General features: G+C 41.7%; 1 protein-coding gene across 1 annotated transcript in view; it reads left to right on the plus strand.

Moving 5' to 3' along the window:
- CCDC91 (coiled-coil domain containing 91) overlaps positions 1-22,863 on the plus strand; it is a 1,353,016-nt gene that overhangs the window by 363,550 nt on the left and 966,603 nt on the right. The window contains exon 6 of the mRNA XM_069228181.1: positions 5,069-5,173. Coding sequence (XP_069084282.1) covers positions 5,069-5,173 — 105 coding nt within the window. The remainder of the gene's footprint in view (positions 1-5,068; positions 5,174-22,863) is intronic.

The following is a 22,863-nucleotide window of genomic DNA, read 5'->3' on the forward strand; positions in this document are numbered from 1 at the left end:
TCACAAATTTTAAGCTGAGCCCAAAAATTGTCTCGGCATGGAAAGGGAGTAGTTAGAATGTTATAATTAATTCTGCTAGTAGATCACTTCAACAAAATACAGACATTATTATTGCAAAAGTAAGCTTTGATCATGTAGAGAAGTAGTCCAAGATCAGGCAAAGCCTGGTTATATAACATAGCGGGATGGTTTGGTTTTGAAGTTGGCTATGAAGTCTTCTCCCTAATGTTGCTGTGATGATAGTAGTGGTAACTCTGCAATGGCTTGCCAAACTAGACCCATCCCAGTCACATCCCTGCTCCCAAATGCTGAACGCTGACTTTGCTCATTTAACCTGGACCTGTGCTCCGATCCGTGTATTCTGGGACTCAGTACATACCATCCTCACACAAATGACAGGGCACCTGCTCACTCCTAACCCACTTTTGGCGTTACAGGTTAGGCCATTGCCTCAGTGTATTCAATGTTTTGTTGCATTGGCTTTCCTCATTGCGAAACGACAGATTGCACTCCAATGGGGGAGCAATACAACCCCTACCAAGTCCGCATGGCTGCTTGTCTTATTGTGACACCACTAGTGAAACTTATGCAGCCATACAGCCACCGTCCCCTGCCCTCTGTTCGTGTTCTGCTGCTTTTAGTGCTATTCCTTAGCTCAAAATGCATTCTTGTGTTCATTTGGGATGCAAATGTGCATTTTGCGCTAAGAAACAGTGCTTAATGCAGAATTAATCTTCCTGCATAATTTACGTGGAGTTCTTAGGCAATTTCATGTGATTACGCTACATGAAATTACCTGAGGTATACCCACTCCAGTCCTATGCGATTGAAATACGAATAGACAGAAACACAATTTATGCACAATTCAGAATAGCAGGCAGTGGACTTTGCAATGTAGGAACCATATTCTATTCGAATAACGGGACTGCTTGATTGTGCTGCAAAATTTAGTAAGGCAAGTGAAAGTGCTAAAATTTACATATGCTTTGTATTAATGGTTATATGTTTCTTCTTTGTAAACTCTAGCTTTATCCCTAACCTTTAAATGCTTTGGAAAGTATTGTGAAATTTTGAGTATACGTGTAAGCTGGATTCTGTGTATTGAGTTACATATTAAATCTTTTTTTGATTGATTGATTGGATGCACATATTGTTTTATGTGACTTCAGATAAAAGGAGAAGGGCTCAGCAGTTTCTGCGTGGTGTAGTTTTACGGTCATAAATCAACTGGAGAGGATGGGTAGATACTCTGGAATTGGATCGTTTGTGTAGAGTCTAGTTTTAGCATCTGCCTTACCTTGCTTGGAAACATAAAGATATGGGGTTACATAATTGAGTCATGCAAAGAACAGCATTTAGCATGTACTTCGCAGAGTTAAGCAAAAGCTGATTTGGGGAAGGAGAGTTTATGTGACCGGCGATAGCTTCAAAATGTTAGTGTGCAGGAAGGCAGCAATTTAGGAATGCAGTTTCCTGCAATAGATCTTGGGCAGGAGAATGAAGCCCTCATTTAGCAGCACATGGAAGGCACTCACTGATATTGGTGCTGTGGGATTGCCCAGCCTACTCGCAGTAACCATTACACGTGAGACAAACACTAAAAAATATCCTGTGCTTTTAGACATCTACTACATCTGTTGAGGAGATTGCAACTATGAGGGATGTGACACTTCTATTAGTGACTGGTGAGACTACACATTCTATTCAATGTGTTGTTCTATTGACCATTGCATCTGAAAGTTGCAAAGGATGCAGCCCCATGAATAGTCTATCTGAGCTTATCAGCTGACAATATTGATATCATTTTGGCAGTTGGGTAGTCACCAGTAGAGTCCAGGTTAATTCACTGCAGGCGATACATCGGTGTGTTGTACCTGTCAGCCTTAGGATGGTCTTCCCCCAGTTTGCCCTACTCCTCCTGTTTTTGCTGAATTCATTTTGTTGTTCGTTTAAATACAGATACTTTTGCGTCAGTAATTATAAACAACTGTAAATACATGGCTAGACTTTCTATGGAAGTTTCTGATAATACAATTAAAATTCAAGATAATAAGTCAGAAAATGACAGTTTGATGTCTGTTATAGCAAACATTTAACTAATGCGTAATCTACTATTGGACCTGCACATCTTTAACTTGCCAGAAGAGGTAGAAGGCAATTACATCAGACATTTTTTAGAAAAAATGCCTGGTCTTTTGCATTTAAAGTTTCCGGAGAAATTCGAAATTGACAAGGCACACAGAATTCCCTCTCATCATAATCTATGTCATGACAAACTGCAACAAATGATTTTTAAAGTTTTGCACCACCATCATTTAGGGAGGATCTGCAAAGCAGCAAGATCGATCCCATTTTTAATGGTAAATGGTGATAAAATATACATCCATCAGGACTTTGTTAAGGAAACTCTAAGAATACACAAATAATTCACTGAGCTTAGACCAGGACTGAGAAGTTCTGGTAATAAATTTGGAATTTTTGACCCATGTACTATGAGAATCTGGAAAGACGATATCTCCAAGTCAATTCAACATCTGGAAGATATTTGTGCTTTCTTGGTTCAGCATTCTCCACTTTCCATGGAAACAAATGTTCCTAATATTTGACTCCACTGCCATAATTATTTTTAACCACATAACTTGCCTTTCTTTTTAAACTTCACTATGATGCAATGTCTAGGCAGGTCATTCTTGCTTATGCATGTGTGTGATTCAGCAGTATTATTTATGTTTCTATGTTGTCTTATTTAGGTTTGTCCTTGTCTTTCCTTTTACTCCTTTCAATTATTTTTAGAGCTACTTTTTATTCTTCCACACTTTCATTTTTATCATTTTTCTTTCCTCTTTTTTTTCTTTTTTGAATATGGATGGTGTTGATAATATTAAAAAAGTATTCTTTGAATGTTAAAAGTTCAGGACATCCTCTTAAGCGTATTAAAGTTTTAGATTACTTAGCAAGATATAAAACAGACATTTGTTTACTCCATAAGGCACATATTGATGATACATTTTAAGCTTACTTGAAGATAAAGTGGGTTCCCGTTCGCCACACTCTTAATGAGGCCCTGTATTTGTCCATCTGCTTGACATTGCATTAATGGTCAACTCTCTAGTAAATTTGACCTTTTATGGGGCACTAGACAAGGTTGCCCCTTCTTGCTATTGAACTTTTACTCACAGCTATCAGAAGCTGTGCTGCTATTGAAGGCATTAGTATTAATGATATTACTACTAAAACTTCAGCCTATGATGATGTGTTATTGTTTATTAGCAGTTTAGAATCTTCCTTTTCTCCTTTATTGCATCTAATGTATACATACTCACAGATTTCAGATTATACTTTGAATACTAACAAAACAAGGTTTTCGTTTAAATGTTCATTGCACCCATATATGAAATAATATGGCAAAAGGAAAAACTTGCTATTTTATTTTCACACACCAAAAATTAACGATTACATTAAATTGTTAAGCTATTATAAATTATATCAAAGACAAATTTCATAAATGGTCCACCTTGCATCTATCATGGTGGGGGAAATTGGTTCTGTGGAAATGGATATTGCTCCAAAAGTATTTTAAACATTGTTATGACTCCTATTCAGTTTACTCCTAAGTTTTATAAAAAAAAGTTGATAAACTCTTATCTAAATTTATCTGGACTAACAAAACTTCTCGTATAATTTATTAAAAAAAGAAAAATTGTTAAATACAATGGGGGTTTTGGTTTACCAGATTTTCTTAATTAGCATAAATTTATATCAAAATAAAGTAACCTTTGGTTTAATCATACTCAGCCTAATAGTACACCTGCATGGTTTCTCAAAGAAAAAGTTTTGTTATCACCATTTCCGTTACCTGCTTTATTGACTATGTCTAATACTTCAATTTTACTATGTAAATCCATTAATTTGAAATCTATGAAGTTAATATTACACGATCTAGAATCATTTTTTCAGTCTCCTATATTTCATACCTTAAATATGACATTATGGCATAATCCATTGCTAAAACTTACTCGAAAGGCTACATTTTGGCACTCCTGGATTAAAGCAGGTATTTTTTTAAAGATACTTATTTTAATGCTTTTTTAACATTTGATTAATTGAAACAAAATGCTCTTCTGCCTCCTTATGATTTCTCTAAATATGAACTTCTATGTAACTCTAAGCTAGATTTGTTTCAATCCAATATTTCTTCAAATGTCACCTCCGATTTAGAAATTAATTTTCAAATGAAAGCTATTGCGTCTCATGCTGGGTCAATGATTTATAAACAAATTGAAAAATTTTCAAGGGGATAATGTTAATTTTATCTCTATGTTTTGGAATAATGAAGACTATCTTTATCGTTATCTTATGATATATGGAAGAACATTTGGATGAATGATATATCTGGATGGTTACATGTGTCTTTGTACAAAAAAAGCTCTTGCACACTATTTAATAGCCTATGGACTCCCTTAAAGTTATTTCAGACAAAAAATCTATCTTCTTCTAATTGTTGCCATTGTAATTTGAATCCAGGTTCGTTAAAACGCATGCTTTATGAATGTAATATTGTTTCTAAGTTTTGGAGGAAGGTTTGGGATGTCATTAGAAAAATATTGAATTTCTCTGGTAACCTTTCGTATAATATGTTGTTTTGTAAACATGTAGCTCTTTCCACATACATGTCTGATTTAAACTCCAAACTTTTTAATCTCTGCAGCTTTAAAATCCATTACTGCTAATTGGAAAAATGCTTCATTATTATCACTCCATATCATGTCATACTTGTAATTGTATTCACACATTTATTATATTAATGTTCTTGTAAAGGATAATCTTGTAAGTATTTTTTTAGTGATTTTTTTTTTTATATAGTATCTGCCTTATTATAAAATTCAATAAAATATTTTAAACTAAAAAAAAAAAGTAACAGGATAAAGATAGAACAGTTGTTACTGTATTATGAAATGCTGCAAAATATGCCTGTTGATTTAACTACTAAGCAGATGGACATCTGCACCTATGCAAACATATCTGACCTCTGCACTGATATTTGCTACATTGTCTCCTAACTCCACAGGAATTAGAAGATATGATGAAGACGCACGGTTTACCAGGGACTGATTATTTGAAAGAAAAGAATGAAGAAATTATTTCCCATCGAGAGCGCTACAGGCAACTACAGGTACACTTTATTTACACATAATTTCTGTCTTATCATTTCCCGCTAAATAGTAGCTAAAGGGAAATGAACAAACACAAGAAGATCCAAAACTACTATAATCAGACAAGTATAACACAAATCAGATGTTGCATTTCAAAAGACAAAATGAGCGCACTTAACCTTTATTTATAGAGATTAATGTGTTCTGGAAAGTTTCATGCTGAATGCTCAAACATTATTGCTTCCATAAACATCTATTTGCATACCGGTTTATTATTTGCACTAGAAACACCAGTCTATCTAGAAATTTAGAGAAAACTAATGTCCTCCAATTCATGTACACTCTCTCTCAGAGTAACAGGCATCCCATCAGGGATGCCATTTTTTGTTAATCGATATTTTTTTTTAATCATTGTTTTTCCGGGTGTGCTGTGTCAGCAGCATTCCACTTCTTATTGCAACACCAACTTCCTTTTCATTGAAGAACACATTTTGTAAACAAGCTAACAAGGATACATGTGAACAAAATGCAGTTAAAGATGTGGAGAGAATGTGGCCCAACGGCCAGAGCTGACAACTTTGGAGCTGTGGAACCTGGTTCGACCATTGACGTCCGCTCAACATCCTGTGGTTCCGGGCAAATCACTTAATCTCCCTGTGCCTACCAAAAATGAATGTATCCTTGTGCAATTTAACTGGTGCTCATGTAAAGGGCTCCAGTACCCTTTGGTCCAGTTTGCGCTATGTAAAACTGCAAAAACTAAAGGAGCAGAACTAAACCGAACATTTACAAATATATAAATAATTAGTCATATAAATTATTCTCAGACTCAACCACTCGCGGCTCGCTGCTTTCTGCTCTCTGAAGGAGCGGGTGCGGCACGTGGGAAGGGGGCTTTTAATAAAAAAATAAATAAAGGAAAACTTACCTCCTCCATTGCCGCCGGCCCGCTCCTCTGTCCCTTGTCGCTACAGGCACAGGCTCCAAGCCTGCCCTGCGGCCAATCCTGACGCTGCTCAAAGCAGCGCTAGGATTCGCTGAGAGCACCCAACGAGGGTGCTCCAAGGCAGACTGGGAAGCCTGTGCAATTTCTCTCCAGCCCAGCAGCTGTGTTGCTAGGCTGGACAGAGTCTACTGCGCATGCCAGAGGGTGCTGCATGCCAAATTTCAGCTTCTCCTAATTCCAGTAAATATTACAAAAATGTGCTGTGCTTCTAAAAAAAAAAGTGATGTTTGAAGACTTCCTTTTGAAGTTATGTTTCAGTTTATCACTTCTGCGTCATGATTGGAGCCTCATTTTCAATATCTTGGACTCTGGCCCATTCTTGTGCCAGGTTTGTACTAAATTGGTAATTCGATCCAACAAAAGCAATTTTAGTACCCATGCACCCTTGAACATACTGGTGACCATGTAATGGAAATTTATGCTGGTCATCAACAAACCTGGAGAAAAGGGAATGGTCCAACAGATACAGAATTAGAAACATTAGTCATCTTCACTCTGCATATTCTTACTGCTGGACTCCTGTGCTGCAGAAGCAGTCATATGTACAGTTCTAGTATCATATAATATCATTTCGGACATTTTAGTAGCTGAATGAAATAACCTGAACTATAGTCATGTTCCTATAGAGAGAACTGGCTTCAGTGAAATGTAAATCAAGTTTGTGGCCTAATGTAACTGACACATGGCTGTGAGAGGACTCTGGGACCGATTTTGTGAAAGCCCTCCCTTCCAGCTACTGCTTTTTAATGCTCAATAGGCAGGGTAATACTTGTGGTGGGATCACGATTGTTTATAGGTAACTGTTTAAATGCACATCATTGCCATCCGTTATTCCAAACTTTGAGAGTCTGGCTTTTTCTCTAATGTTGTGCCCATCCTTTCCCTTTACCGGAATTCTCCTCTATAGCTCCCCAGGCCTCTATACTCAATTCCTTCAAGCTCTCCTGGAGGCAATCTCCGGACTAGCCATGAATAGGCCGAATTTCACTCTACTTGGCAATATCAGTTTCCATATGGACGATCCCAGCGATAATGCCTCCAAAACACGATTCCACTATATGGCCTCTCTATAGCTGCTTCAGGTAGTAGTAGGTCCGACTCATAAGGGCCACACCATTGACCTTGCCTTCAGCAATATCAAGAACCTATGGGTCCAAACCCTTCTCTCCTTGACCTGGTTATATCATTTCCTCATTCCTTTTACCCTACCCATGTCCTCCCCTCCAGTCCCTCTTCCCCTGGCTAAACAACTGGACCGGCCCAGGTTCAAACTCAACGTGAAGAATTGGCTAGAGGTTCTGGAAACCACCAAACATGATCCCTTGATTACTGTTGATCTAGCCATCCATCATTTTAATGAGTGGTTGGCCAACTCATTGGATGATGTTATTCCACTAAGGTAGCAAAAAGATGTTCAGCAAACACATAAATCCCCTTGGTTCACTGCTGATTTATTGTCCCAGAAGGAAGTATGCAGGCACCTAGAAAGGAGATGGAGGAAGACCTATGATGCGACCAGCAGAGCAGAATATAGGAATCCCGTTAGGTGCTATCATGTGGAGATCAAAGCATCTCAAGTTGTTTTCTACTCCACTAAAATCGCCAATTCTTCCAGCTCCTTTAAAGAAATCTTTAAGATTCCTAAAGATATCATTGAGGCTACTGCATTCAGCTCCACTTCAATGGCATTGGTTGAACATTGCGTATTTCTTTCAGAAAAAAATCATGGACATTTACTCCTTCTTCCCTAATACTTCTGATTTTGGAGACCTTTGCCCCAGCGAACCTCCTCGGGACCCTCAAGAGTGTTCCATTTCTGTTTTTCAACATCTCACTGTGTGTATGTTTAAGGATCTCTTAAATACTGTAAAATCATGTTAGCCACTGGATCCTGCTCCTTTCCACATTCTTCGTCAAGGGTCTGATGTCATTGCCCCGGTATCAACAGATCTATTCAATTGCTGTCTGTCTTGTGGGCTGGTCTCTCATCAATGGAAACATGCAATTATTAAGACAACCCAACTTAGATCCTTCTAATCTGAGCAAATATAGGTCATTCTCCCTGTTACCTGGAGTCTCTAAGCTGCTAGAAAAATATGTTAACAAACACCTCTCCTCCTTTCTTTAATTGAAAAAGCTCCTTCACACCACCCTGATGGGCTTTCGCCCTCTACATAATACAGAAACAGTGCTGTTGGCAGATCTTGAGGAACTCAAGCGTCTCCTGGATGAAGGTGAATCAGCAGCCATTATCCTGTTAGATCTCAGTGCAGCCTTTGATACCGTAGACCGTCTCACTCCTGTGCAGAGAATTTCTAAAGTTGGTATCGGGGACAGAGTACTGGATTGACTCTCCTCCTTCTTGCAGAATTGCTCCTTTCAGGTCCAGGATCAGCCCTTCCTCTCAGCTAGCCTGCAGTCCTGTTGTAGAGTGCACAGGAGCCCTTGAGCCCTACCTTGATTAATCTCTACACCCCCATATGATCTAGTTCAATTGCACGGGCTATCGCTGGTTTCCTATGCCGACGAAATGCAGCTGGTCATGTCAATTTCCCTGGACTTAAATTCTGGTCACTCAATGAAGACAAAACAGATGTTATGTTGTTGGGCAACAATCCTAGTAATCTGGTACTGAGTTTTCTCCCAGACTGTCTGAGTACATTTCTCACTCCTAAAAGTGCAATAAAGAGCCTCGGGATCTAGCTCGATTCCAGCCTCACTATGGATCTTCAAGCTAAAAAAACTTGACACCAGCTATTATGGTAATAGTGCTGCAGAAGGTTTTCTACCTCCTCTTCGCCGCCAGAAGAGGGATTATTCAGGCCCTTGTGTTATCCCGTCTCAACTATGGGAATGCCCCACTTCTAGGCTTACCTCATTGTGTTATCAGGAGGCTGCAGACTGTGCGGAATGCTGCTGATCAATGTTCTTAAACATATTTCGGCCACCAAGGCCTTGAGTGACCTGCACTGGCCTCCTGTGGAGCCCTGAGTGCAGTTTATGTCCCTTTGCATCATGCATAGGGCAATCAATAATAAGGGCCCCTTTCTGTTAAGATCTTTATCCTCCCCATATTGCTCAGGGAGAGCCCTTCAATCTTTGTCACCTCATTTACTGAAGGTTCCAGGTTTTACAGATCCCGTTGGGGAGGCAGATCGACTTTTTTTCTGGCCCCCTGACTCTGGAACACTTTACCCTTGGAATTGCGTCTTGTGCAGCTTGAGCTTCCTTTCCGTAAGGCTTTGAAAACTTGGGTGTTTTGCATCTAATCCTCCCGCTTGCACTATTCTGACCACCCATAGTGTCTATGGCAGTAGCCATGCACTTTATAAGACCTCAAGAATAGAATAGAATGATTCTCATTGTATTTAAGTCATCAGCTTTTTCATAATGAATGGTGAATACTCATTAGTGTTGTGCTTTCACTCTTGACAAAATACTGCAGTATCCCTATGACCGATAGTACCCTAATACATTGTGATTCTGTTTAATATAAGCAAAGTCTGTTCAAGTTGAGGTCCTCTTGTGTAACAAGTGCAGTGTAGTGTGCTCCTTCGAAGTATGACATCACTACTAATGTGTAAAAGTCCAGATATTTGTTCTCAAGTGTTATCTCAAATACTTCTTTGAGTTCAGTAAGTCTATGATAACTCAAGATAAACACACAATAAGTTCCAATCTCTTGGCAACAACGTTTCAGCTGCTGCAACTTAGGGCCTGATTTAGAGTTTGGTGGATGGCTTACTCCATCACAGACATGACAGATATTTTGTCTGCTGTTATCCAAGTGCCATTGGATATAATGCACTTGTAATATGGCGGACTGGATATTCGTCACATTTGTGGCTAAGTAACCCATCCTCCGAACTCTTAAATCAGCCCGTAAGTATATCAATTGCCTTGTACAGAATGCTTTGAAAGACAAAGAATTTATATGGATCGAAGTCCAAACAAGTGCAATACCCAGCATACAGCCTCCAGTACATGCACCAGTTACCCTTTGGTACCACATTTATGCACTAAAACCGTTGAAAAATGGTTGTAGAGGTAGTTTTTGTCCAATAAAAGGAAACTCTATAAGTTTAAAAATGCATTACTCCTCATATACATAAAAATGTTTGTTTTCCATTCATGAAGTATGTCAAACTTGTGACATTTCACAATGCTATAGCCAAAACGTGTGTGTCACTTCCTCAAGGCTAAGAATATCTTCACGATGTGTGTAAGCATGTTCTTGGACTGTCCTCTGTTAATCAAAAATGGTAGTCAGAAGCATAATCTGTAGTACAGTGTATCTGTACAAGGACATCCTTAAAAAACACCATTGCGTGTCTGCCTTGAGTTCCATGGTGCAAGTTTGTCACTGTGAAATTTCACATCAAGCAGCACCCATACGCTGCCAGTCATGGCTCACGGGAGTTACAAGGGACGGGGGGGAAATATTATTAATATAAAAATATATTTTTTTTTTTACTTACCTGAGCGCCGCACCGCCGCTCCTCTGTCTTTTTAGGAGGCACAGACTCCCAGCCTGCTCTGCAGCCAAACCTGACGCTGCTCAGAGTGGCGTTAGAATTGGCTGGATCGCCCAGCCAGGGCTCCCCCAGACAGACTGGGAGCCTGTGCCTTTCCTCTCCAGCCCGGCAACACAGTGCTGAGCTGGAGAGAGCACAGTGGGCATGTGTTAGTCTGCCCGAGACCCCCGACCAAACACACACGCACACTGAGGGGAGTGTACAGTGCACTCCCTTCGTCCCGGTCATCCCACATGGCCCTGCCCCTTTAACAACAAAAGGATAATAAACAAAGTTTATTATCTTTTTCTTATTAGATTTGCAGCAGCTGCTGCTCTCCAGGGGGCAATGCTCCTCTGCCATAGCAGAGGAGCCGCCGCCGTACGCTGCACGTACCGTTCACCTTTGCAGTGGAAGACTCAAGTACCTCTGAAGTTCGGAGCAGAATATCTCCATTCCTGCATTGTATATAGATGAGCCGGGACAGCGGATCATGACAGCTAGTTTTACTTCTCAGAGAATTGTCTCATGGCAGGTAATTTCACTCTTGAGCTTCTGAGATAGCATTTGTATTATGCAACCACTAAGTTGAAGAGCCAGGTACGTCACCCATACAAATATTTCCACAAAAGCATTTTACAAACATCTGAAGTACACTGATTCTTATGTGAATTAGAATTCCTCTTTATTTTCTGGGTGTTACGTTGTATCACCTTTGATTAAGCTGTTACATTATATACAGTACAATCACAGGGAAATGCTAATTTTCCTTTTGCTGGCTACATTTTAGTAAAACCTGAATGTACCTTGCTATAATGTATAGTTAGCGTTTCAGGAACATGTGTCTGAGTGCCATACTTATCAAAGTGAAGTTAACTTTGCTGTGCACTCTAAAATTTCATCAAGTTCTATCTCAGTTTCAAGCGATGAGAAATGGTCTGTAGAATGATAGTGTTTTAAGATTTTTGATTACTGCATGCCATTGTCTCAAGTAAGGCATGGGTGAGTAGCTAGGGACCTTTTGGGCCTCAATTGTAGTTTTACAGTATGCAAGTAAACAATTTCATGAAATCAGAAGCAATATTATGTATGAGTAAGATCAATTAACCATGCATAAATCCTTGGATGATTCCTAAATACACTTGGGACCACTGGTGGACGAGTTACTGTCATAAATGTGATGGATACCTTATTAAAAATACATTATATTCTATGGGACTTATAATACATTGGATGAGATAGCCGTCACATTTGTGAAAGAGTACCCATCCGGCAAACTCTAAATCAGGCCTCAAGTCATTTGAATCTGAAGCAGCACACATTCACGTGAAACTCACTTGTAGGCAATATATAATTGAGCCGGGAATCCTGCTACTGATTCAATTAGAGAACAATGCTTATATCTAGACAGTTAACAATCTGTCAGTGAGATATAGTGCAGCTAGTACTAAATCATGGCATATAACCCCAAAAAATAATTGTACTCTTGTAACTCACTGTCATAAAATAAAAAAGCTATGGTAGTAACAAAGACGTAATAATGAAAAAAGTGCACCATAAATGAAAAAACACCACAAAAACATCACAATAAAAAAATTACTGTTGTGTCCCCAATAATTGGTGTAATGATATATGTATGAGGACAGCCTCAACTGGTATTTGAACAAATGCATCCAACGGACAATTCTCCTTATGGGATAGGAAATAACAGGGTCTGTCTTGTTAACTGTTGAGGACGTTTTGACCCTTAATGAGGATACGAGGGTCCCATCAGGACACAGAGTAACCTGGGGAATAGTTGCCTTACATTAGGGCTGTCATCAATGACAATTCTTGAGACATTGTTCACGTATTCACAAAAATGAAACATGGGAACCTATTAAAAAAATGTAGTTCATTTTTTTATTCAACCAGAAAATCCGAAGAGTGCACATTGCACTGCTGAATTTATTAATTTAGCAAAACTTAATGTATAATGTCCTAGTCGCAGTCCCAGGGAAAGCGGCAGAAAGTAAATAGTGCTCATCAAGACACTTTACCTTCTGCTCTTGAAGTGCCAGCTTGTGATTTTTTAAAGCAGTGGGCCGTAATACTTACCCAGAACTGTAGCATGGGTTCTGGGGGAAGAGAGAAGGGGTTTCCTCCCAAGAAGGTTTTGAAACAATGGAACCAGATAGTGCATTTTAAAACACAGTTTGACTTAAATTAGGTAAAAAACCACATGCACTCAAAAAGCGCTCATTGAATATTCAATTCTTTCATGGTGTGCCCGGTCAGTCTAACCTGATTCTCCCTAAGAGTTGACCCATTTTTTTCCAAAACATGCTAGTGGTACCCCATATGTCAAAAATAAATTCCACTGTGCCAGGTCCAGCATATCGTCATGGGTGCTCCACAGATACCGTGGGTGCCCCTTTTAGTAACAAAATTACATACAATATTCCACTGCTGGGGTTTTTCCACTGGTGCTGCCCATAAACAATGGGTGACCCTTATTTATCAGTAGTATGTCGGGGTCAGCATTTTGTCATGATTGTCCCCTCCTGTATACCACTACTGTCCTCTCTCCCAAAAATTATCTTTGAAGTGCCAGCGCCAGCATTTTGCCACAGGTGCCCCCAGGCCAAGAATTTCTTCTAATATGCTGGCATCAGCAGTTTTCTACAGGTGCCCCAAGCCTAGAATTACATCCAGTTTGGCAGTATCAGCAGCTTGTAATGGATTGTGCCATATGCCCAGTACAAACCTAAGTGTGCCCTTGTTTGCTAGCATTTTGTTATTGGTGCCTGTGATGCGAAGAACGACCTCCAGTATTCCAGTGCCAAACTTCTTACCATTCTTCAAGGTAAGAATGGGATGCTGTCTTTACCCAGGACACCTCTTGACTTTTGCCTGTAACCTGCTGGGGTGAGACTACGTCCCTCAACAGGCCTTTGTGCTTCTGACATCACCGCCCAGAAGGAGGATGCTGCAGCGCTGTTACAGCGCCTCTTCAGGCCTTCGGCATGGGATGCTGTCTTCAGCCAGAGTACCTCTTGACTTTTGCCTGTAACCTGCTGGGATGGAACTACGTCCCCCAGCAGGCCTTTGTGCTTCTGACATCACCGCCCAGAAGGAGGGGGCTGCAGCACTGTTAAAGCGCCTCTTCACGCCCGCTGCTCGGGATGCTGTCTTCATCCAGGTCACCTCTTGAATTTGGCTTGCAACCTGCTGAGGTGGGACTACGCACCCAGCAGGCATTTGTGCTCCTGACATCACTGCCCAGAAACCGGGGGCTGCAGCGCTGTTAAAGCACCTGTTCACGCTGGGACATGATTATCCCCACATCGGCTATACATAATGGCCCTGCTAATGACAGTGTGGGGTTTATTACTATGGCACATAATGGCAGGGGGCAGGGATTGTACCCACATTGAGTACAGCTAAAGAGCAGAAATCCGTGACCTTACAATAGGGGAAGATGGAGACACAGCTAATAATTTCAGCAGAGCGGTTGTACATCTAGCACCCCTCCCCTTCCCCCGAGGCCTGCCCCTATGTTCTGGTAATGGCTGGTGACAGTCATGGAGAGAGCTGTGAAACAGGGTCACCCGTTGGCTTGGTGTGCACAGAGTGCTCAATGTCGCTGAGGAAAGAGAGATTTTATTGGGACGGCCGGGAGGTCCATCAGGTAAAAATATAGCTAGTGACTGTATTGTCATACATTTCAGACCCCTGCAAACTGCACGGCAGTAAAACTCACTGTCCGGCTCAAAGGCCACATGCAGCCCTCCTGACCTTTACATACGGCCCTCCTGATCTTTACATGGCCCTCTGGTCACCCGCAGCAACACTGGACTGCTGTTTACTCCACTCAGCATTACGATTAAAAGATGTTAAATAAACAGGCGAGAACTTATTTAGAACTTGATTGAAATTAAAGAAAGGAATTCACTCATAGGTTGTCCTTTACCACTTAACTTTAGGAACACCTTCAGTTTTAAAGACATCTTGCAGCAAAAGTGTCAAAAATATGATAAAGTCTCTTCAAAATTCAAGAAGTCGATTCCATTAACATGCGGAACCTTTTCACCTTGGTACATTATATTATATCAGTACATTGAGAAATATTTTTGTAAAGTGATAGTTTTGAAACATTAATTTAGAAACATCCACTCTTCCCCCGACCCTGACAACAATGCCAATAGTGTACAAAGAAGCAAGTCAATTGTTATGTTTTCTTTGGGTGCCCTGGGTTCCTATTGTACATGAACAACATTGTAGTTTCTTAAATCAAAAACAAGACAGGGTTTTGTACAGTGCACATCCTAAAATCATATATTTTGAGGTCTTCTAATATGTGATAAGGAAAATATAGGAGGGAAAATAAAATACACAATTGCCTAGGATAACACTCTTTGGTAACATAGGGAAGCTTGGATTAATCCCAGGTTTTCTGGTTTCACATTGTGCGAGTCAGCCACTAGAAGTATATGCTTTGCTTCCCCTACACCCAGCTTACCAACAACGCCCACCCTCCGAAAGCACCCACCGGACCTCCACCCCAGTGGCATTATTGTGGCCCTCAGTCACATCACAGACCAAAGTTTTGTCCCGTGGAAAAATGTTTGCCAGTACACACGTTGTAGGAAAACTACTGAGCACAAGTAGAGCTGGGTCCCCAACCAGTACTAATATAGTCACATTACCTGCAGCCCAAACGGAGGAGCCGCCACTGGTGTACAAACAGGCTGCCTAACACCACAGACACACTCCTTTGTCCCATTGTGCAGAAGTGTGTGCATGATGTCTAGTATAGATATTTACTTGAAGGTTAGCCTTCCAGTACAGAATACTCTGCCTAGACAAACTTGATAATTTTTCACACATTGGATGCAAGTTGAATAGAGCAACACAGAAGCAACGTGTAACATTTTAGTAGAAATTAAAACACTTTCTCCAACTTAAAACTTGCCTCAAGAAGTGCTGTTTTTTTGGTGCAAAGCCATGTCTAACATTTTAGTAGATACGGTTTTGCATCAAAAAACGGAAGTTGTAGCGTGGATATGCCCTATAACACCCATGGCATGTCCCCTTGATGTAGGGCAAAGCAGCACAAATAATTATTTGGGCTACTTTAAGTCTACTTACCAATGTTTAAAACATGTTTTTCACTGAAAAGTAAATCATTGGCATCACTTTGCATGACTTTGCACCAGCCCCTCAATCTCAGTCATTCTCACTATCTGTCACTCAATTGCTCTTACGCACACACACAAACACACAAACGCACGTATACTCACACATACAGACACTCTTATTCACACGATCTGTCTCACACACTTTCACCCACATGCACACAACATACATGTACAAGCATTTTTCACTTACCGTAGCTCCCAGAGATGGTCCCTTTCCAGCTCCTCCTGCAACGGGTCTCGCATTTGCTCGAGTTAGAGCTATTAGCATTGTAAACTCCTAACCGGACTTTTCTTGTCACACAAATGACAAGAAAAAAAAACCAGTGCGATCGTGCTATGTAAAATGCAGTGCGATCACGCTGAAATTGAAAACAGAAAACTAAGCGCGATTGCACTATGTAAAACCAAGCATGATCGCGCTGCTTGGAAAACAAAAAGATAAAGTAGTCCGGAAACCATGCTGAAAACATCAAGCCTCGAATGGTTTCAGTAGTTTACCGGGCCGTGTAGGTGGGCTAAACACCGGAAAAGGTATGACGTATGCATGCCTTTCACAAATGAAAGCAAGCTGATTTTAAAAGGCAAGCCTACGAACCAATGAAAGTGACTGACGTGACATGGGTGTGGTTAGAAGCCCAAAGAAAGATTACAGCATGGGACGGAGCGCTTTGCGCTCGCCCATAAAAAGAAGGGTGGAGCCTTCCAGCTCTAAAGGGATTTTCACACCTTTTATGCCATGGTTCGCAAAAGCAGTGCCCGGGGTCACAGTGGGTATGTCAGGGGGTTGCTGCTGCGATCTCTAAATGATGTCCATAATAATACTCTGTTTCTGCCTTCCACTCTTTCTTACTGTTGTCTTCCGCCAAATCCTCTCACCTATAACAAATATAAAGCTAAGCTGAGAACTGCAGATTCAATCGGTTATAATGTCATTTTAATGTTGAATTTGTATCTGTGTGGAGCTGTTTGGCGTTGCTGTCTCCAGTGCTCTTTCGCTGCCGTTTTTAGCACTGAGGTCCACACCTGTGGCCACACACTGTGAACTTGGCAGGGGCCAGGTGGAGATGTCATCCCCACAAGTTTTTCCAGCAGGAACAGCTGTTTCTTAGGCTGCTTCCCTGCACATCTTAAACTCAGGCTTTGGTTAGGGAGTCCTCATTGCAAGTTGACAGTGGCTAGAGCGAGGCTGTCCTGGTCCGTTCTCTTCAGATTTACCTTGGCGTGTTGAATGCGCTTATTATTACAGTGGAGGCTCGCGAAAAGACTGATAACAAATTGTCTCGACATATAGGGGACAAAAAGATGCATATGTTTTCTTCTGAAGTTTGCTTTTATTGATTTTTCTGCCAATCCACAGATGAGTGTACTGGAAAGAATTAAAATGACATATTTGAAGCTAATTATAGTAACTTGTTCTCTACTTTTCATACTGCTGTGTTGCCGTCTCTTTAAGTAACTGCTGTTACTATCGCCCGCTCATGAATTTCTGAAGCCTGCAATGCTCAGAAGAGGTCAGGGATCAGTAACTCCCTCGGTGAGCCAGCTTAAGGGTCCATACGTATTTGCATTACTTTCACCGTAGTGTCTGCATCACCTGTACTTAGTTAATGTTGGAAGCACAAAATCGACAATGCGCGTTTATAAGGCTGGGATTATTCCTTTGCCCTGGTGCTGCAGGGGTCTCACAGAATTTGAACCCCCCCTCCCCCCCCCCCAATCGCATTTAAATGGAACAAACACTTTATTTAAACAAGAATGGAACAAACACTTTATTTAAACAAGACGCGGGTGAGATGGCAGCCCCAATACTGTAATGAAGCCAACTCCGCGCCTCCCTCGCCCCACGTGATGGTCCAGAGGTGACGACTGAGGGCCATGTGTCACCTGAGAGGCGGGGAAACGCTGGAGCTTGTGCTTTAAAGGTGCCTCACGGAAGAACAGCTAGACCTGCAGCAGACATGCGGCTCAAAGTAAATAAACCGTTCTGCCGAAATATGTGAACGCTTCAGCCTTCAGTCGACAGGCTGCTCAAAGAAGAGTACTCTGTTTAAAAGCTGTTCATGCTTCTTGTATTTTTAACAAGCGCCTTTTAAAGTCATGTAGTTCCCTAGCGGAGTGCTCCCTGGTAGAGATCCTGGGAGCTGGGGTAAGGTGGGTTGCGCGCGCACATCCTACAGAGAACTTACTTGGGGCGTAATTCCTTCCCTGATTTCCAGTGAGCGAGCGGGGGTGTGACAGCCCCCTCCCCCCCCCCTTCAGAAAAGTATGAACAAATGCGGACAGATAGTGCATTTAAAGTACAATGTGCATAATACTACGAGGGCAGGAGGATGCTGGAGGATCATGGTGTGTAATGCTAAAATAGCTGCACACAGGTGTCTTTTCTGGGTTTGGAAGAGGGGGGCGACATGCACAAGACCTTTCTCAATTGTGTTGTCAAAGTAACTACTGGGATATGTTTAACGTCCCTGACGGTCACTCGTAAAGCAGTGTGGCAAGAGTATTTGTCACCATTTGAAAGTTAGTGTCCATGACTCAAAGCTTTTTTCCTTCACAGTACAATTTAAATTGTGTTTCTTTTTACAGGTCTATTTCCACAGACTGCATTCTATGCAAACATCTCCCTGCTATATTCCTGAAACTGTGCATGAAAAAATTAACTTTGACTTATACTTTTCATTTTTTTCCATATTTATTTTGAACAATCCTTTCCTTCCCTTCTACTTTCTACATGCCTCCAGTATATATAGACTACTCTAAACCGCATGCCCATCCTAATGTCTCTTTCTGTGAAATCGATGTATTTATTCCATCACCTGTTTGCTTCTCACATAGCCTCCTTTAATGATCACACCTAAGACCATAATGTAGAACAAAGAAACTGCAGTAAATGCATGGAATATTTTTTTTAGAGCAGTAGATTTATTCCAATAACCAATGGATTGACTACTAACTTTGAGCTCCTGAGTATTGCCTTGTCAGAGATAGTAAGCGCTGTACAAATGCAATTTCATTTCAGTTCAATTTAATATAAACTTGCTCAAAAACCTTAGAATCTGAAAGTTCACTCATTAAATGTTGAAGTACTTCCATGGTGTGCCATGTCAGTGAAGCTGGACATTCTCCTGGAGTCTACCCCATTTTTTCCTCAAATGTTTGTGTGTGCAGGGGGGAGGCGTATGTCAATAACTACGGCCATTGTGCAAGGACCAGCAATTTTGTCATAGATCCACCCCTCAACTTCATAAGCTATGGATACCCCCTTATAACAAGCAATACATACAATATGCTAGTGCTAGAATTTTGCAATCCATGTACCCTGTGTGACCCGTATGTCAAAGTTTCTGCTAGCATATCATCCATTCAACGTGATTGGCTTCCACTTCCCCCAGTTTGCTGTGGATGAATTTCCTAATGCAAAGAATTGTCGCCAGTGTGTTAATAGCAGTATTTTGACATAGGTGCCTGTGAGACCTGGTATCCTTTCATTCCTGTTTTGTTGCTGTATACTTTTGTTGGCCTTAGGACTCTGAGAACCTTACCAATTGTAATCAGTACTGAAGTTCATGTGCTTCTCCCCTAAAGCATTGGTGAATCCACAAGTGGCATATTTAATTTACCTGTAAGTCCCACGTAAAATGGGATACCATATACCCTTGTCCTATAAAATTAAATGCTGCTGGTGGGCTTACAGCACTGGTTGTGCCACCCATGTAAGTAGCCCTATAAACATGTCTCAGGCCTGCCACTGCAAAGCCTGCTTGTGCAGTTTCACTACCACCTTGACTTTGTATTAAACTCCCCTTTTATTACATACATGACACCCCAACGCTAGGCCCTAGGTAGCCCATAGAACAGGGTGCCATGTAAGTAAACGGCAGGGCATGTACTTTTAAGTTTTACCTGTCCTGGTAATGAAAATCTTCCAAAGCTGTTTTTGCCTGCCCCTCTCCTAGGCCAGTATTGGGAATCTTTAAAATACTGTTAAGCTGTAATTCGTGATCAGAGAGGAGTGGCTGCATCATGTTTAGTATCATTGGAATGGTAATAATAAATCCTCTTTACTGGTAGACTCAAATTTATTATTACTATTTTAGAAAGGCCACTTTTAGAAAGTTGGCCTTTCCCTGCCCTGTATGCCTACAGACTGTCTCCAGTACACATCTGGCCTGGGTTAGGTGACAGCTACACTTGTGCATTCCCTTCAGACACCCAAAACACAGGATACTCAACTGCATCTGCATTCATCTACATACTGATGGGTCTTCCTGGGAAGGAGGTTGGGAAGGCCCCACACTTGTACTTCAAAGGGTAGTGACCTAAGCCCATTCAAAGGGGCTGAATACCTCTCACTGATAGTCTGGAGCCGGGGTTGGGCTGACAGGGGGACCGGTGCACTTCTGAAGAACCTTTTGAAGTCACCCCCCACATCAAAGGCACTTTTTGGCATAAGTACAGAGTCTCTGACCCCCTAAAATCAGATCACTTCTGGACAAGGAAGAACCTCTGCTGGAGTAAAGGTTGCTGGTCTGAAAGGATTGTCCCATTGCTGTGATGAACTGCTGCCCTGATGCCTGCTGATCACTGCCCTGCCAAGTGGGATTATCGATTGAACCCAGAGTGACTCCAAAGGCATGCTGGCTTGCCCGCTATTCCCCAAGAATCCTCAGGGACAATAAAGGCCTTGCCTCAACAGACATTGTAAATCAAGAGCTGCATCTGTTTTTGTGAATCATCGTGCCAGCCTGACTCCTGTGGGACTGACCACTCTCCCCCTCAAGCCTTGTGTGCATCCTGCTCTGTGGTAAACGGCAACCCACATTGTAACCGAAGCACCAGCAGTTTGGGATCCAGAGAGCGCTTTCCAGAATTGTGCTTAACAAACTTACGTCCCCTTCAGCGGGGTGTGCCCGGATCAGCCTTTCCCCCGGGGAAACGCCTCCTCTGAAGCGCCACTCCCTTTGCGGCAACAACCAACATCTTAACAGGTGTGGTGGGCTCGGGATAGTTCAAGGAACCACATTGTGTGCCACTACTACGGCCCCACGTCCTACACTGCACCTCCGTCCACCACACTTTTGAGCAGTGCACCAGTACTCACGATTTCTACAGCTCCCGCGTCTTGAGTGAATCTTCCCGTGCAGCGCTTGGGGTTTCTGGAGCTGCAGGCTCACTAACTGCTTCCTAGTGGCCTCAGTGGCATTTTTTAGCACAGTGCTGGGGAAGATTTGATCGGGAGCATAACACTCAGCTGCCCTTTAGAGAAGAGAATGACCAGAGTATTACCTTAATTTACTTACATGAAGCACATTTACATCGCAGAATTCCCTGCATCGTTTTAAATCACGTAACTTGCTAAAATAACTAAATTGTTAACTTTGAAAAGTGAATGTTTCATGATCTGTTAAATTGGATTTTTGTTGTTTTGGTCTTGATTCACACATATAAATTATTTCTATTTTCATAAACCTGTCTGGATTATTTTTGTGGTGTTTTCATTGTGTGTGTTGCACAAATACTTTTCACAGTGACTTCTAGTTTAAGCCTGCCTGCTTTGTGTCAAGCTACTAGAGGGCGACCCCAGGGTAATTTAGGTTGTGTATCTGACTTACCCTGACTAGTACCTACTTGGCCAGGGTACATATCTCTGCCAACTAGAGACCTATTTGTTTTAACATTGGTGATCAGCGTTAGTGTAGGACTTGTGTTTGTGCATTACCATGTAGTAATCCGGTGTTCACTACAACTCTATACTTAGATCAATTCTAACCTAGTTCTCCTGATTGGCAAAATGTTGTCTGTCCTGTAACACGTGGCATTTTTGATTTTTCAATTCTCCCTAATTGGCGTTTTTTGGAATTTTACTGTTAAATTATGTCTGGCTCTGGAGAAGCAGCACCTGCAACTGCAGTAATTGAATTTGCACTGACCAGGTTAGTCTTACACTGTTTAACAGCTGAAGGATTTCTGCAAAGACTTTGAACTGTCTGTGGTTTTACCAGGAAGGTGGAATTGCAGGAGGCTTTGAGGGCCTGGGCGGAGGCCCAGGTTGCAGGGGAGGACATCCCAGATGAGCAGCAAGAAATTCTTGAAGAGGAGAATGATCTGCTTCTGGATTCCCATGAGGATGTACAACCTCCTTTGGAAAGGACCCAACTGTTTGCCAGGAGCAAGCATGATTTCCAGACCAGTTCAGGAGCTTATCACCAGAGGAGCTGGCAAACATGAGGGAGGAAAGAAAACTCGGGCTTGGAACAGGATTGTGAGGAAAGGAAACTTGTTCTTGAGGAGAAAAAGCTGGTCCACGAGCTCAGTTTGAGAGAGCTGGACATCAGAACCCTGGAAGTAGGGCCCAGCAATGGAAATGAGGGCAGCATACCTACAGTGTCTTCAAGTAAGTCCACATCCCAAAAGATGTGGTGCCCAGTTTCAGTGTAGGTGATGACATAGATAAGTGGTTGGCATCCTATGGAGTAGCTTTGAAAGTACACAGGGTCCCAGAGGGGTTCTGATGACGAAGTCTATATCGGTACATGCCCCCGGTGGGGAGGGACACCCTGCTTACCGTAGAGGAGAGGGACCAGACCAACTTCCATGCCACAAAGGCCATCTTAGTAAAGATGTTTTGTCTGACACCTGAAAAGTACAGGCAAACGTTCAGGGCCAGTTGCAAATTTAACACACAAACATGAGTAGATTTTCTAGATTATGATGGTAAGGCACAGAAGGGCTGGGTGAAAGGCAGCAATGTTAATGATTTTGATGGACTGCACAGCTTGTTTTTGAAGCAGCACATGCTTGATAGTTGTTTTACAGAGCTGCACCAACACCTGGTGGATATCAAGCTGACTGTTCCCAGGAAGGTGGCTGAGGAGGTGGACATCTGAATCAGCACCAAGGTGTCAACAAAGGTATCTGAGGGAACTCCCAAAAGTGTGGTCAGGGCTCCCACCAGAAGAAGGAAGGGAGAGTTTAATAGAAGGAGTTCTCCAGAGGCCCCCAAAAATACT

The sequence above is a fragment of the Pleurodeles waltl genome, chromosome 4_1, assembly GCF_031143425.1.
Source record: "Pleurodeles waltl isolate 20211129_DDA chromosome 4_1, aPleWal1.hap1.20221129, whole genome shotgun sequence".
Lineage (NCBI taxonomy): Eukaryota > Metazoa > Chordata > Amphibia > Caudata > Salamandridae > Pleurodeles > Pleurodeles waltl.